Source organism: Mesoplodon densirostris, chromosome 4, assembly GCF_025265405.1.
Source record: "Mesoplodon densirostris isolate mMesDen1 chromosome 4, mMesDen1 primary haplotype, whole genome shotgun sequence".
Lineage (NCBI taxonomy): Eukaryota > Metazoa > Chordata > Mammalia > Artiodactyla > Ziphiidae > Mesoplodon > Mesoplodon densirostris.
Genome location: NC_082664.1, coordinates 9,423,808 through 9,438,796, shown reverse-complemented (window position 1 = coordinate 9,438,796; position 14,989 = coordinate 9,423,808). Strand labels below are relative to the sequence as shown.

The following is a 14,989-nucleotide window of genomic DNA, read 5'->3' as shown; positions in this document are numbered from 1 at the left end:
CTTTTATTCTCCCTGCAAACGAATATTTTAGTAAGTAGATTCATTATAAAAAGCTCTATGGCAATGAGTCACTACTTCATTAAAACCATATTTTGAGAGGTAAATTGTTAAAGTATCTGTGCATAGCTCATGGGATAAATATTGATTTAATATTTCATTCTTTGTCTGAGTATTCTGTACACTAATGTTTATAGTAATTTAATTTATAGCATGAAGAAAATCAGACTATGTATTATTCTAACATGTAAGCTAATGAATTTATGTGATTTGTTATGTCCTCAATACTAGTGGTGTTAGAAATGGAAATAAATTAGAACAGTTTATGCTTTTTGAGTCACAGTAAGTCAGACATGTTTGGTTTCTGCAAGGTTGCTTTTTGAGTTCAAGGTCAGCACCCAAGCTATGAGTCAGAGAGAATGCTAAACCTCTTGGTAGAAAAATTCATGTAACAAGATGAATAATTTTTAATATCTGTGATAATTAGAAAGTTGCTAAATATTTTTAACAAACTAACTTTACCATATAGACATAAACAATCAATCCCTATGGCCTTTTCAGCTCTAAAGATCCTATAATTCCCAGAATTACACTGGATGAGAAATCAGTTTAGGTTTATCTTAATGGCATATATATTTCATTTCTTTAAATAATGAAATCTGAATATAACGGCACTATTTTTTTGTGTGGCAAAATACACACAACATAAATTTACCATTGCAACCATGTTAAGGTGTACAATTCAGTGGCACTAAGTACATTCATGATACTGTCCACTTATCACCACAATCTACCTCCAGAACTTTTCCATCACCCCAGTTGGAAGCCCTGTACCCATTAATCAGTCACTCCCCATTATCCCCTCCCCTCAAGCTCCTAGCAAACACTAATCTGCTTCCTGTCTCTATGGATTTGTCTATTCTGGATATTTTATATAAATGGAATCATGCAATATGTGGCCTTTTGTGTCTGGCTTCTTTCACTTAGCATGTTTTCAGAGTTCATTCATGTTGTAGCATGTATCAATACTTCATTCCTTTTTATGGCTGAAACATATTCCACTGTATAGATAGACCATATTTTGTTTAATCATTCATGTGTTGATGGACAGTTAAGTTGTTTCCACCTTTTGGCTGTTGTGAATAGAGCGGCTATGAACATTTGAGTACAACTTCCTCTTTGAACCCCTGTTGTCAATTTTCGGTAGAAACCTAGGAGTGGAAATATTGTCATATGGTAATTCTGTATGGGGAACTACCAGACTAGTGGGTGTGTAGTAGTATCACGTTGTAACTAAGCATCTTTTCATGTGCTTGCTGGCCGTTTGTGTATCTTCTTTGGAGAAAACTATTTTCGAGTCCTTTGCTCACTTTTTATTTGGGTTGTCTTTTTGTTACTGAATTGTAAAAGTTCTTTATATATTCTGGATAGAAGACCCTTATCAGATATGTGATTGGCAAATATTTTCTCCCATTCTGTGGCTTGTCTTTTCACTCTCTTGATAATGCCCTTCAATGCACAAAAACTTTTAATTTTGATGAAGTCCATTTACCTATTTTTCTTTTACTTCACTGCACTCTTTTTGATCCTTATTTTAATCGAAAACACTAAGTAACTAAAGAGAATACCTTTTGGACAGTTTGAAATCACTGGTCTGTATAATAGTTACATTTTCATGCCTTCAGGATGGTTACATCTCGTGACCTTGCTTCTTGGTTCACTGAGAAAACCCAAGCAATGGAAAGAGAACTTCTACATCCTCCCACTGCAGACCTACCTCTGCCTTCCCTTCTGCTGCAGAGAACTGTCTGTGTTCCCACCTAAGATTAACCTGTGCCCTGAATCCCATCTCTTCTCACATAATCCGATTCTGCTCCTATAATCATCCCTTCTCTCTCACAGCTTGATTTTTCCCTCTCCTCTGGATCATCACCCTTAGCTTCAAACTTATTCTCCTAACTCCCATACGTCAAAACAAGACAAGACAAAACCCCAATTCAAATGGAAAAACCCTCCTAGACCTCCACATCCTCCTCCAACCACGGGCCCCAAATTCTTGTCCTCTTAACAGCCAGGTTACCGGTGACATCCACATTTCCAAACCTAATTGTTAGTTCTCGGTCCTCATCTTCCTTGCCCTCTCCGATCATCTGACACATTTTATCATTTCCTCCTTGAAACCCTCTCTTCCCCCCACCTGAACGTCTAACAGCCCCTCAAACTTTAGCATAGCCAATCCAGCTCCTGATCACTCTCTTCCTTCCCCTCACCTGCTGCTCCCACAATTTCCAATCTCAGGTATTGGCAACTCCATCCTTCCAGCCGCTCAGGCCCTAAACAGTGGAGGCATCCCTGGTTCTTTTCTTATTCTCTTACCCCATATTCCATGCCTCAGTGCATCATATTGGCCCTACTTTCAAAACATATCTGAAGTCTGTCTGCTTCTTACTCCTCCAACATTACTGTCCTGGCCTGCTCCTTTCTGTGACTTCTTTCCACATCCCAACAGGGGAATCTTGTTAAAACACAAGTCAGATCTGCTTAAAGCCCCCCAGTGCCTTCCAATCTCACACGGACGGGCCTTCGAAGCCTGATACAGTCTGACCCCTCGTGACCTCACTGCCCCCTCTCTAAAATCTTCATTGCCAAGTACACTCCGTGTTGGGGCCTTGGCCTGGAAAACTTGGCTCCCACATAGCCACGTGGCTCACCCTCACTTCATCCGTGGCTCAGCTCAAATATCACCTCCTCAGAGAGGCCCCCCGGATTGTCCTCCCAATGACATCCCACGCTGTTCCTTTTCTCTGCTGACACTTGACATCATTTTATATGCCCATGTACTTATTGTCTGTATCCCTGACTAAAATGTAGCCTCCACGGAGGCAGGGATTCTGTTTTGTTTTTCTGTCTCTCTACAGACTAAAAAATTGCATAGCACATGGTAGAGGTACAATAAATATCAGTGTATGAAGCTGTTTAACTGAAATTTTGCTACACAGCTATGTTTTTTATAACTAAATCAAATCTCTAGTTATTCAACAAAGTCCGTAGTCTATTTATATTTCTATATGGCTGTGACAGAACACTTAAGTAACTCTGAGGGTCACCAAGATGCTTCACTAAGTGGCATCAATTTTGGTGACTTTGCTATGGAGTCTGGCCCTCAGCCATGCAAGTTTAGAAGAGTGATTTCAGTAGTGTTTAAGGATAGATAGGACCCTGAGATGCTGACATGTCTTAACAAATCTCCTAAGAGACCAGCAGAGAAGACAGAGTACCAATTTATTTACAATGAGAAACATAGTTGAGTGAGCTGAGACTGGCACCCACTTCAGCAGTACATTCTCTTCTTGGAAGCAGGTTATAGGAGAAGCCAAATGATCAGAAGTGCTTGGTGAATGCAAAACCAAGACAAGGCATGAGTGCTGGCTGGCTTGATAGATCCATCCCTGCCGTGCCGGCCAAGCTGCTCTAGTGCTCTAGTCCTTGCCGGCAAGATGCGCTTTCCCAGACATCGTTTGGATGGGCAGCGATGATTTTTACCCCTGTGACTCCCCTTGACATGTTCTTTTTTCAGATATATTAATATATTCACTCTCCCAGGTCTTTGTAGGTTAGGAGGCATTTACTTTCTTTAAGGTGACTTTTTGTATTTCTGGTTTGATCCATTGTGTCATTTTATAATTAGGCCCTCTGAAGTCAATTCCCGCCCCCCCCCAAATCTGAGTAGGCCAGCCTGTCACTGCTAAGCCTCCTCTGTATATACCTGTAATTTTTTTTTAATTGAAGTATAGTTTATTTACAATGTTGTGTTAGTTTCGGGTGTACAGTAAAGTGATTCAGTTATACATACATATATATATTTTTTCAGATTCTTTTCCCTAGAGGTTATTACAGAATACTGAGTGTAATTCCCTGTGATGTACAGTAGGTCCTATATACCTGTAGTTTTGATAGACATTATTATATATACCTACATTTTGGATAAGCATATTCCTATATTACTTATACAGAGCTGGTATCATTTACAATAACATAGCTAGGGACAAGCTAAGAAAGATGTATAAGTCCTCTACATTGAAAATTTAAAAACACTGCTGATAGTAATTAAAAATGAAATAAATGGAGTGATACACTTTTTTTTTTTTTTTTTTTTTGCGGTACACGGTCCTCTCACTGTTGCAGCCTCTCCCATTGTGGAGCAACAGGCTCCAGACGTGCAGGCTCAGCAGCCATGGCTCACGGGCCCAGCCGCTCCACAGCATGTGGGATCTTCCCGGACCGGGGCATGAACCCGTGTCCCCTGCATCAGCAGGTGGACTCTCAACCACTGTGCCACCAGGGAAGCCCCCACTGTTTCTTTTTAAATATTTATTTATTTACGTGGCTGTGTCAGGTCTTAATTGCAGCATGCGGGATCTTCGTTGTGGCATGCGGGGTCTTTTGTTGCAGTACGTGGGCTTCTCTCTAGTTGTGGTGCACAGGCTCCAGAATGCACGGGCTCAGTAGTTGTGGTGCTGGGCCTTAGTTGCCCCACAGCATGTGGGATCTTAGTTCCCCGACCCGGGATCGAACCTGCATCCCCTGCATTGGAAGGCGGATTCTTAACCACTGGACCACCAGGGAAGTCCCGAGATATACTGTTAATGGCTTGTAAAGCTCAATATTTTTAATACTTCAATTTTTCTCCACAATGATCTGTAGAGTCAATGCAGTCCCAATCAAATCCCAGTGTGTTTCTTCCTTCCTTTCTTCCTCCCTCCCTCCCTCCCTCTCTCTCTCTTTTTGGTAGAAATTGATCATCTGTTTCTGAAATATATATGATAATGCAAAGGACCTAGAATATAGAAGAGTCTAGACAGTTTTGAGGAACAGCAAACCTGGAAGACTTCACTCTAAATATTAAGATTTATTATAAAGCTACAGTAATTAAGACAGACACATAGATCAATGGAACAGAATAAGGAGTCCAGAAACAGATCCACATATTTACAATCACTTGATTTACAACAAAGGCCCTATTGCAATTCAATGGGGAAAGTATGGTCTTCTCAATAAATTCGGCAGGTCATTAGAAGATCTATATATTAAAAACAAATAAACAAACAACCCACCCAAAAAAAACCCACCTTGACCTCTACCTCACAGTATATACAAAATTACTTTGAGATGGATCTTAGACCAAAATGTGCAAGTCAGAATAATAAAGCTTCCAGAATAGAATAAAACATAAGAGGAATTCTTTGTAACCCTGGAGTGGGCAAAGATTTCTCAAGACAACATTAAGAGTGAAAAGACAAGCCTCAGAATGGGGAAGATATTTGCAACACATACAAATGACAGAGGTCTTGTACTCAGAATATGTTAAAAACTCCTATAAGTCAATAAGACTGAAAACTCAATTTAAAGGTAGGCAGAAGACTTGAGTAACCACTCCATAAAAGGGGATATCCAAATGATCAATCAGCATATTGAAAAAGACTGAAAGTCATTAATCATCAGAGAAATACAAATGAAAACTACAATAAGATTCCATTATGATACTACCCTTTGGCCAAAATTAAATGAACTGATAATACCGAGTGTTGATGAGGATGTGGAGCAACTGGAACCCACCTATAGAGTGGAATATAGATTGGCGCTCATCCTTTGAAAACCATTTGGGAGGACTTAATAAAGTCAAATATAGGTATACACATGACCCAGCAATTCCATTCCTGGTTATATACCCAAGACTGCTTATATCTTCAAAAAGACACGTACAACAATGTTCAGAGCAACATTACTCACAAAAGCCCCAAACTAAAAACAACCAAAATGTCCATGAATAGGAGAAAGATATGCTGTGGTATCTACAATAGGAGAAAGATATATCCTCATAGTATAGAGTACCACATTGAAATGAAAAAGAGTGACTCTTACCTCCGATAACATGAAGAATCTTACAGATGAAATGTTGAGTGAAAGAAGTTAGATACAAGGGTAAATACTGTATCTGAAGTTGAAAAACAGATATAACTAGTCCATAGTGGACTAGTCAGAAGAGTGATTACCAGGTAATGGTGGTGTTGGTGGCAATAGAGGGTTATCCACTGGGAGGAAGCCTGCTGGGAGACTGGACATTTTCTACATCTTGATTTAAGTGATAATTACATTGGCGTGTACATGGATAAAACTTCATTCCACTCAGTAGGGGGTGCTACAGAGATGGGGAACAAGCACAGATGCCTTAGTATTTGTACACTTTACTGTATAAGTCGTACTTTAATAATCTTTTAAAAAGGAGTTGGTACTCTACCTTAAAAAATACTAGAGTATACTATGTTTCCTTAAAGTTAAAAAAAAAAACCAGAAACTCTTCCTTAAAATATAGATTTGTTCGTAGAGTTCCTTAGGTCCACTTCAGGAAAGAAAAATACCATTTGAATACCCATAAAATTTTTTTGGAGTACTTTATATTTAAAAAAAAGGAAGTTAATCAAAACACCATTCAAATTCTTTATTTAGAGTGTATTTGGGAGTGGCACAAAGTCAGTTTAGTTGATATGGCAGGCAAGACATCCCCCAGTGCTCTCTGCCTGCTGGTGTTCATGCCTTTGTGTAATCCCTTCCCACTGAGTGTAGGTGGACCCTGTGATTTGCTTCCATCCAATGGAATACAGCAAAGCTTAGCTTAGAGAGGATTGCGAATAAGATCATGCCAGCTGACTCTATTGCCTACTGGGCTTACATTCTTTAACAGAGCAGGCTGCTGGGTGGGAGAGGCCCACATGGACAGGGACTGAGAGGGGCCTTAGCAAACAGCCAGCAAGACACTGATGCTTTCAATCCAATAGCTTCAAAGGACTGAATCCTGCCAACCAACACGAGTGTAGAAGTGGATCCTTCCCAGTTGAGCCTTCAGATGACACCCCAGTCCTGTTTGACCATGAATGTGGCTTTGTTGACAGACCCTGAAGTAGAGGATCCAGCTAAGCCGTGTCCAAATTCCTGATTCACAGAAACTGCTGGATAATAAACGTATGCTATTTAACTAGCTCAAAGTTTGTGGCAAATTGTTAACACAACAAGAGATAACTGATATGATTGAATAGGCATCCTTACCTTCCAGGCATTAACAATCTGAGATGATCACTGTTATGGACTCAATTTTTTTAAAAAAATATTTATTTACTTATTTATTTTTGGCTGCGTTGGGTCTTCGTTGCTGCGCACGGTCTTTCTCTAGTTTCAGCGAGCGGGGGCTACTCTTCATTGCAGTGCGTGGGCTTCTCATTGCGGTGGCTTCTCTTGTTGCAGAGCATGGGCTCTAGGCATGCAGGCTTCAGTAGTTGTGGCACATGGGCTCAGTAGTTGTGGCTTGTGGGCTCTAGAGCGCAGGCTCCGTAGTTGCGGTGCATGGGCTTAGTTGCTCCGTGGCATGTGGGATCTTCCTGGACCAGGACTCAAACCCATGTCGCCTGCATTGACAGGCAGATTCTTAACCACTGCTCCACCAGGGAAGCCCGCCAGGCACTGTTTTGTGCTTTGTTTAAATAGGGTCCCTACCTTCATGCAGCGTAAATTTTAATGAGGATCACAGAATAAATAGTAATAAAAAAATTAACAAGAAAGTTTTGGTTATGTGATAAGGACCACAGTGCAAATAAACACGATTTAGATCAGGTGGTCTGGGAAGGTATCTCTGAGGCAGTGACCTTTGAGCTTGACAGACAGAACAAGCGTCAGAAAAACTGGGGCAGCATACAGATGTGGACAACCGTGTGGAGGTTCTCAGGTGGAAAGGAGCTTAGCTGTTTAAGGAAAAGAAGAGAGTCCAGTAGGGTTGAAGCACAGCCAGGAAAGGGGAAGAGTTTCACATGCAGTTGGAGAGAAAATCAAGAGTCAGATCATGCAGGGCTTTGTAAGTGCCTGTCAAGTTCATTCTTGTGCTAAGAGAAATGGGAAACCATTCTACTCAGTTTTGATGCAGGGGAGGGATAATATCTAGAGAATGTTTTAAAAGTTCCAGCTGCTGTCTATGGAGACTGGACTGGAGAAAAGCAGGAATGGAATCCAGAGAAGTCCTGAGGCTACTGCAGTGGTCTACGCTAGAACAGACAGTGGCTAGGATTAGGGTGGTGGCAGAGGAGATGGGGAGAAGGGGATGGATTTCAGGTGGATTTGGAAGGTGGAACCAGTAGGCCTTGATGATGGATTGGATATAAGTAGTGAGGGAAAGGAAGGAATCAAGGATGCTGACGTGTTTTGGCTTAAGCCTGGAGGATGACTGCACTGTTGACTGAGAGGCAGAGACTAGAGGAAGCACAGGTTTGGGGCTGGTTCTAATCAACATGCTACTGTGGTCCTTCTGGAACCGAGTAGGGCCCTGTGGGGCCCCCAGGCACTGAAAGCAAGTGAGGCCTGGGCACGGAGGCCTCCTTTTGTCCACCATTTCTTATAGGCAAGACTCCAGTCTCCGTGACCTTCCCGGAGTTCCAAAGGGCAGATTTGAACAGTTGCTAATCAAGGAAGGAGCAGAAGAAGCTCATCAAGATTAAGAGACAAGGAACTTCCCTGGTGGCGCAGTGGTTGAGACTCTGCCTGCCGATGCAGGGGACACGGGTTCGAGCCCTGGTCTGGGAGGATCCCACATGTCGCAGAGCAACTAGGCCCGTGAGCCACAACTACTGAGCCTGCGCGTCTGGAGCCTGTCTGTGCTCTGCAACGAGAGGCAGCGATAGTGAGAGGCCCACGCACCGTGATGAAGAGTGGCCCCCGCTTGCCGCAACTAGAGAAAGCCCTCGCACAGAAATGAAGACCCAACACAGCAAAAATAAATAAATTAAATAGTAAACTCCTACCCCCCAACGTCTTCTTAAAAGTCCTAACAAGATCAATGAAAGAAAAAAAAAAAAAAAAAAGAATCTGCCTGCCAATGCAGGGGACACGGGTTTAAGCCCTGGTCCGGGAAGGTCCCACATGCTGCGGAGCAACTAAGCCCGTGCACCACAACTACTGAGGCTGCACTCTAGAGCCCGTGAGCCACAACTACTGAGCCTGCGCGCTAGAGCCCGTGAGCCACAATTGCTGAGCCCATGTGCTGCAGCTACTGAAGCCCGCGCGCCTAGAACCCGTCCTCCGCAACAAGAGAAGCCACCGCAACGAGAAGCCTGCACACCGCAACTAGAGAAAGTCCGCACATAGCAAAGAAGAGCCAATGCAGCCAAAAAAAAAAAAAAAAAGAACACAAAAGATTAAGACCACCTGACACAAGATTAAGGGAGTGCAAGCCCTGCTCACGCTCTAATCTTGTCAGATAAACCCTTTATCAAAGGCTCTGGGGTTGGGACATACAGTTTTTTGAGGCAGAAGCCTGGTGTGTACCCCTTTGCCTGGCAAAGCAATAAAGCTATTCTTTTCTACTTCACCCAAAACTCTGTCTCCAGGATTTGACTTGGCAACGGTATACAGAGAGGCCAAGCTTTTGGTAACACTTCCTTTCATGCAAATGATAGAAGACACGTTCTTCCAAACATCAACATCTCAAAGAGGAATGAGAATTTAATAAAAAGACAGCTCAAGAGTACAGAACTATTAGATGGAAGTGCTTATGTTATTATTTTGACTTTAGTGACTCATAAGTCTGCTTTTTTTTTTTTTTTTTTTTTTTTTTTGCTGTATGCGGGCCTCTCACTGTTGTGGCCTCTCCCGTTGCGGAGCACAGGCTCCGGACGCGCAGGCTCAGCGGCCATGGCTCACGGGCCCAGCCGCTCCGCGGCATATGGGATCCTCCCAGACCGGGGCACGAACCCGTATCCCCTGCATCGGCAGGCGGACTCTTAACCACTGCGCCACCAGGGAGGCCCAAGTCTGCTTTTTGATTGGAATTTTTTTTCCTTTTCTTTTTGGCCACACCAGACAGCATGCAGGATCTTAGATCCCCCACCAGGGATCAAACCCGTCCCCGTTGCAGTGGACGCACAGAATCTTAACCACTGGACCACCAGGGAAGTCCCTGATTGAAATTTTTAAAAAGTATGCACCATTAGTAGCCAAGTGAGTCATTATAGTTTATTATTCGGATAAAGATCTCTGTATCATACAATATCTCCAGCGATCACCTCCTAAATGACACTGAAACAATCCAGGTAGTTCCCAATATGTGAAGAGATTCAAAAATATTTTCTGTGCATTGTTTTGATTTGCATGCACTGTGGTCCTAAGAGAACCAGTCTAGAAATCTTCCCACTATTTATGACATTGTTGTGTGGAAAATGCAATCTGAATACTTCAGATATCAGTAGACAACATCTTCCCCTTCTCTTAGCTGCTGGTGGAAAGCAGGCCCTGGGGCAGGGCAAAGGCTGCAGCTACAAAGCAGCCTCCTCAGCAGCAGCTGGAGAGAGTGGGCAGGGACTCTAAGAACATGTACAGCAAGGCTACCACAACGTGGATATTGTCTTAACCAAAACACTGGTAACTGGCTTTATTTCACTCTCCACTTTCCTTGGCTCAAATTATATCCTTAATTGGGTTCTAAACGTTGGGGATTTGTGACCACCTAGCTCACTACTCATTTGTGAAGCAGGAGTTGGATCAGATGGTAGTGGCCAGGTGTATGTAAGGCCCTTCCAGAACTGAAACAGCATTCTAAAATATGAGCAAGTTGCTTTCAGAGTTTAGAATCTCTGTTTCCAGCCCTGACTTCTCTCCTCAGCTCCTGGAGTGTTTTCAATAGCCTTATAGACTTTTCTGAAGGTCCCACAAGCACTTCAGAATCAACCCATATCAAACCACTCTCACAATCTCATCCCCGTGCCCCGTTATCCTCTTGTTTCCTATTTCATTTATTCCCCACCCCCCAGAACCTTCGTAATCATCTTTGTCTTCTTCCTCCCCTCCCCTCCCCTCTTGAAACTAGGATTAACCACATTGCCTAAATCTCTCTCAAATTGGTCCCGTCCTTTTTATTTCAAGCTTCATCATCTCTTACCTGAATATGGCAAGAGCCACCTCATCTTTCCTCCAACTTCAAAACGTCTGGCAGTTCACAGCATTTAAAAAAAATTATTTAGCTTTTATTTTATTTGTTTTTGGCTGCGTTGGGTCTTCGTTGCTGCGCGCGGGCTTTCTCTAGTTGTGGAGAGCGGGGTCTACTCTTCGTTGTGGTGCGTGAGCTTTTCATTGCAGTGGCTTCTCGTTGCGGAGCACGGGCTCTAGAGCGCGCCGGCTTCAGTAGTTGTGGCGTACGGGTATAGTTGCTCCGCAGCATGTGGGGTTTTCCTGGACCAGGGCTCGAACCCGTGTCCCCTGCATTTGCAGGTGGATTCTTAACCACTGCGCCACCAGGGAAGTTCCCGTTTGGGAAGTTCAAATTGATTCCCTACCCTTTTATCTTCCCACAAATATCAATGTAATCTTCCCATTTTAAAACTTCCAATGTCTTCCCCATTCACAAAAAGATAAAATCCAAATCTCTCAGAAAGGCTTCAGGTCTCAGGTCAAAGATCAGCTCCTCTGAGAGGCCTAGTTTGAGCACCCTATCTAAAGTTGAACTGCCCCATAATTTTATCATCTGATTTATTTTATTCATGGTTCTTATTACAATCTACAATTCCCTTACCTCTTCAAGTGTTTATCTGCTCCCACTCCCCAGAAAGTAAGTGGGACAGTGTTAGTATTTGACAATCATCAGTGCCTATCTTTATGAGTAATTTTTAAGACCATAGCTTTAATATTTTATTGATTCTACTGGATCTCAGATTTTCAAAAATTTTGACAGGTCTATTACTGGGCTAAAGCTACAAGAGGGTAAGGGAATAAGTAGAATTGAGAATCAAATACAAGTCTGTCTCCAGATCATTGCTGTTCCATAGAAATCATGGCCACATACATAATTTAAATTTTTCTAGCAGCCACATTTTAAAAAGTAAAAACAGTTGAAATTTTCATATTTTCTTTAATGCACTATATCCAAAACACAATATAAAAAATTGTCAGTGAGGTATTTCATTCTTTTGTTCATAGTAAGATCTCTGAAATCTGTGCGTGATTTGTACTTATATCTTAAATGAACTAGCCTCATTTCAAGTGCCGGCAAGCCGCATGTGACAAATGGCTACCTTATTGGACAATGCGGGTTTGGATCCTGTGCTTTTCCCACTGAGCCGCTCATTAGTCCTAGAACGTTAGTCCCACTAGACTTTCTGTGAAAAAATGGAAATCTTCTGTCAAATTTCCTGAGGAGTTACAAGTGCATATTTAAAGAATTTATAACTTTAACTTTCCCACATTGGATGCCCCCCTTCCCCTCCATTAATCTTCTGTGTGACGCTTTGGAACGCGTTCTAAATTCGAAGAGGGAAAGAATATCAGAGTCAAGTCAGTCTCAGGCATTCTTTATTAAACTTTTGCTGGAGGTGTGCAGGTAACTCCCAGGTCCCACCCCATGGAGAGAAGGGGTTGCAAAACACAGCCTCAGGGAAACTATGGGCGAAACGGCCTTTGCTAATATCCCAAGGCTTACTGCCACCTACGTTTCTACTGAAGGACAGCTTTATAGTGAGTTCCAGTGCACCAACTGTTAGAAATAAATTTAGCTCCTGTTCTCGAATCTGCTGTCATCACAGTCCTATCCAGCAAATTTATTCATTCAACAGATATTTCCTGAGCGCCTGCGTACACCTTAGTGGACAGAACAACTCCAAAGCTCCGCGCCGGGGGAACCGAGTCTAGCGGGTAAGGCGGGAGTCCTACTGACGTCTCTGCGCCCTCTGTCCCCGGCAGTGCCAAGCACCCTTCTTGCATTATCCCATTAAATAGGCGCCACTACCCTAGGAAGCAGGCATTACCCTCACTTTGCAAAAAAATAAGAGGTTGAGTAACCTGTTACAACCCAGTGTCCCCGTGCTGAGCCCAGCGCTCGGCTGGCACCCGGGGCACGCGTGGGCGCCTCGGTCCCCTCCAAGCGCCTCCACCGACGCAGTCCGAGGGGAAGCGCAGCCGCCGCGACCTCGGGCGGAGAGAACGGCGGGACCTCACAATGCACCGGAAGCGGCGCCTCTCCGGGGCCTTCCTCGCGCCTTCCGGGCTGCATCGCCCCCATCGGCGACAAGAGCGGCCCGGCAGGAGGGACACCCCCGAGCCCAGAGCCTCCCAATCGGCTCCCACCCATACGCCCTACATGTGCCGCGGAAGCCGAACACAACTGGGGCGGAAGCCGCCGGAGCGCCTGCCGGCGTACGAACTACCCTTCCCGTGAGGCTTCGCGGCGGGCCGGGCGGCTGCTGCGCAGGCGCACGCATAGCGTGTGTAGCGGCGTCAGCGGTTCTAGAACGTTGCTGTGGTAGCGCTCGGGCGCCATGTTAGGACGAAGGGGAAGGAGGAGAAGCGCTTAAAGCGGCGGGAACGGGTGCGGGAGTGGGGTTGGACCCAGGGCTGAGGCAGGCCCCCCCCTCCCTCCCGCCTCAGTGGATCATGCCCAGGGCGGCAGCGGCGGCGGTTGCGGGGGGGAAGTGACTGGGCGGTGCCGGCGCAGGAGACGATGCCGTTGTAAGTGATTTGTATTCTGTTTTCTCTCGCACGCCGGCGGGGCCTTGGGGGCGTCGGGGGAGGGGAGGGGGAGGGGGGCGCGCGAGCCGGGCCCTCGCCCCGAGGGGGAGGCGGGCGGGACTGGGGCTCTTCCTGTTTCCTCTCCGACTCGCCGCCGCACTTCCCCTTGTGTTCGGTTCCCGCTTCCCCCCACCCCTTCCTGGCTTCGGTGGCTGTCGGGCCGGGGGCCTTCCCCTTCCGGAAGGGCCGGAGGATCTTCTAACCCTACTGCTCCCGCTTCTCGGCCTCGTCCGATAAAAGAAAAGGGGGGAAAAAAAAAACCCCGGTGCCCAGCTGCCGGGGAGGAAGGCCCTGCTTCTCGCGGGGTCTGCACACGGGGTTCGGGCTCGCCCCCCGGCGCCTCTCAGGCTCGTTTCTCTGCTTCTGTTCCCGGTCTAGCTCTCCCTCCCGTTTCCAAGATGCCCACTTAGTGCGCCAATGTTAACCCACTTCCGCGTCCCAGCTTGCCTGAGCACGAGTTAAAAGCCCAGTTTTGAGCGCCGAGCCCAGCTGTTCGAACATCCCCCTCCCCCCGCCTCCGTTTCCTCCAGCCTTTCGGCTGCCAGGAGAGGGGCACTTTCCTGGGTGCCCCCCGTCGAAAGGCGTTGCGTTACGTGTTGCTCTCCCGGTGTTGTTTCGATAGGGTCGCCGGATTTCATCTTGCTTCCATCTTTCCATCTGCAGTGATACTTTCTGTTCTTCTGATGGTAGACTTTTTCTTATTGTAGTTCATCTATGCCTTCTAATCTCACTAGGCCTGCATCTTATACTTTCTGTCTCTTGTTGGGTTTTTTAAAGTTTTCTTTTTCTTTTCTCTCTCAAAGAATGGGATGTAATTTGAGAACTCATTGTTGATCGAAAGATTACAGCCTTTTTTTCTGCGTGTATACAGCAGAGTAGAGGCCTAAATCGTGAGACTGCATTTCTTCCATTTTTGAAGATTCAAGGGTAAGACATGGGGGGCCGAGTTCTCTTTGTAGCCCCGAAGCATGTAATTGACCCTTGAAGTGTTCCTTAAACGCAGAATAAAGATTTTGGGGTTTCTAGACACCTAACGTAGCACCTCACGCTTATTTTATTTTATTTTTTAAGTAAAAACAAGTTCTTTTCTGCAAATATCACTGATTATAGTTTTACAGTTTTATTTATGTATGTGTATATGTGTGTGTATGTCTCTCTTTACAGGTGAGGCTCTAACTTTGAAACAGGCTTTAAAGACATCTGTCCCATTTTACACGATATTTTAAAAAGGAATTTCATGCTCCTTCCTTCTCACCCACTCTAGTCATTTTGTTAAGAGGCCTATCAACATATTATTTCTGTAATGAGGATATTTGTTAATTTTAATTAAATATAGCAGACCTAAAATCTTTTAAGGTGCAAGGTTCTTGTTAATTGAATCATCCTTTTAAGGAACAAT

The 14,989-nt window shown here is 44.5% G+C and overlaps 1 protein-coding gene across 4 annotated transcripts in view; it reads left to right on the top strand.

The window, feature by feature from the left end:
• The first annotated feature begins 13,305 nt into the window (after positions 1–13,305).
• The window catches only part of PAPOLA (poly(A) polymerase alpha), a 58,636-nt gene continuing 56,952 nt past the window's right edge, over positions 13,306–14,989 (top strand). For all 4 annotated transcript variants that reach the window (XM_060095670.1, XM_060095672.1, XM_060095671.1 and 1 more), the window contains exon 1: positions 13,306–13,530. In XM_060095670.1, coding sequence (XP_059951653.1) covers positions 13,523–13,530 — 8 coding nt within the window. In that variant the 5' untranslated portion in view covers positions 13,306–13,522. The remainder of the gene's footprint in view (positions 13,531–14,989) is intronic.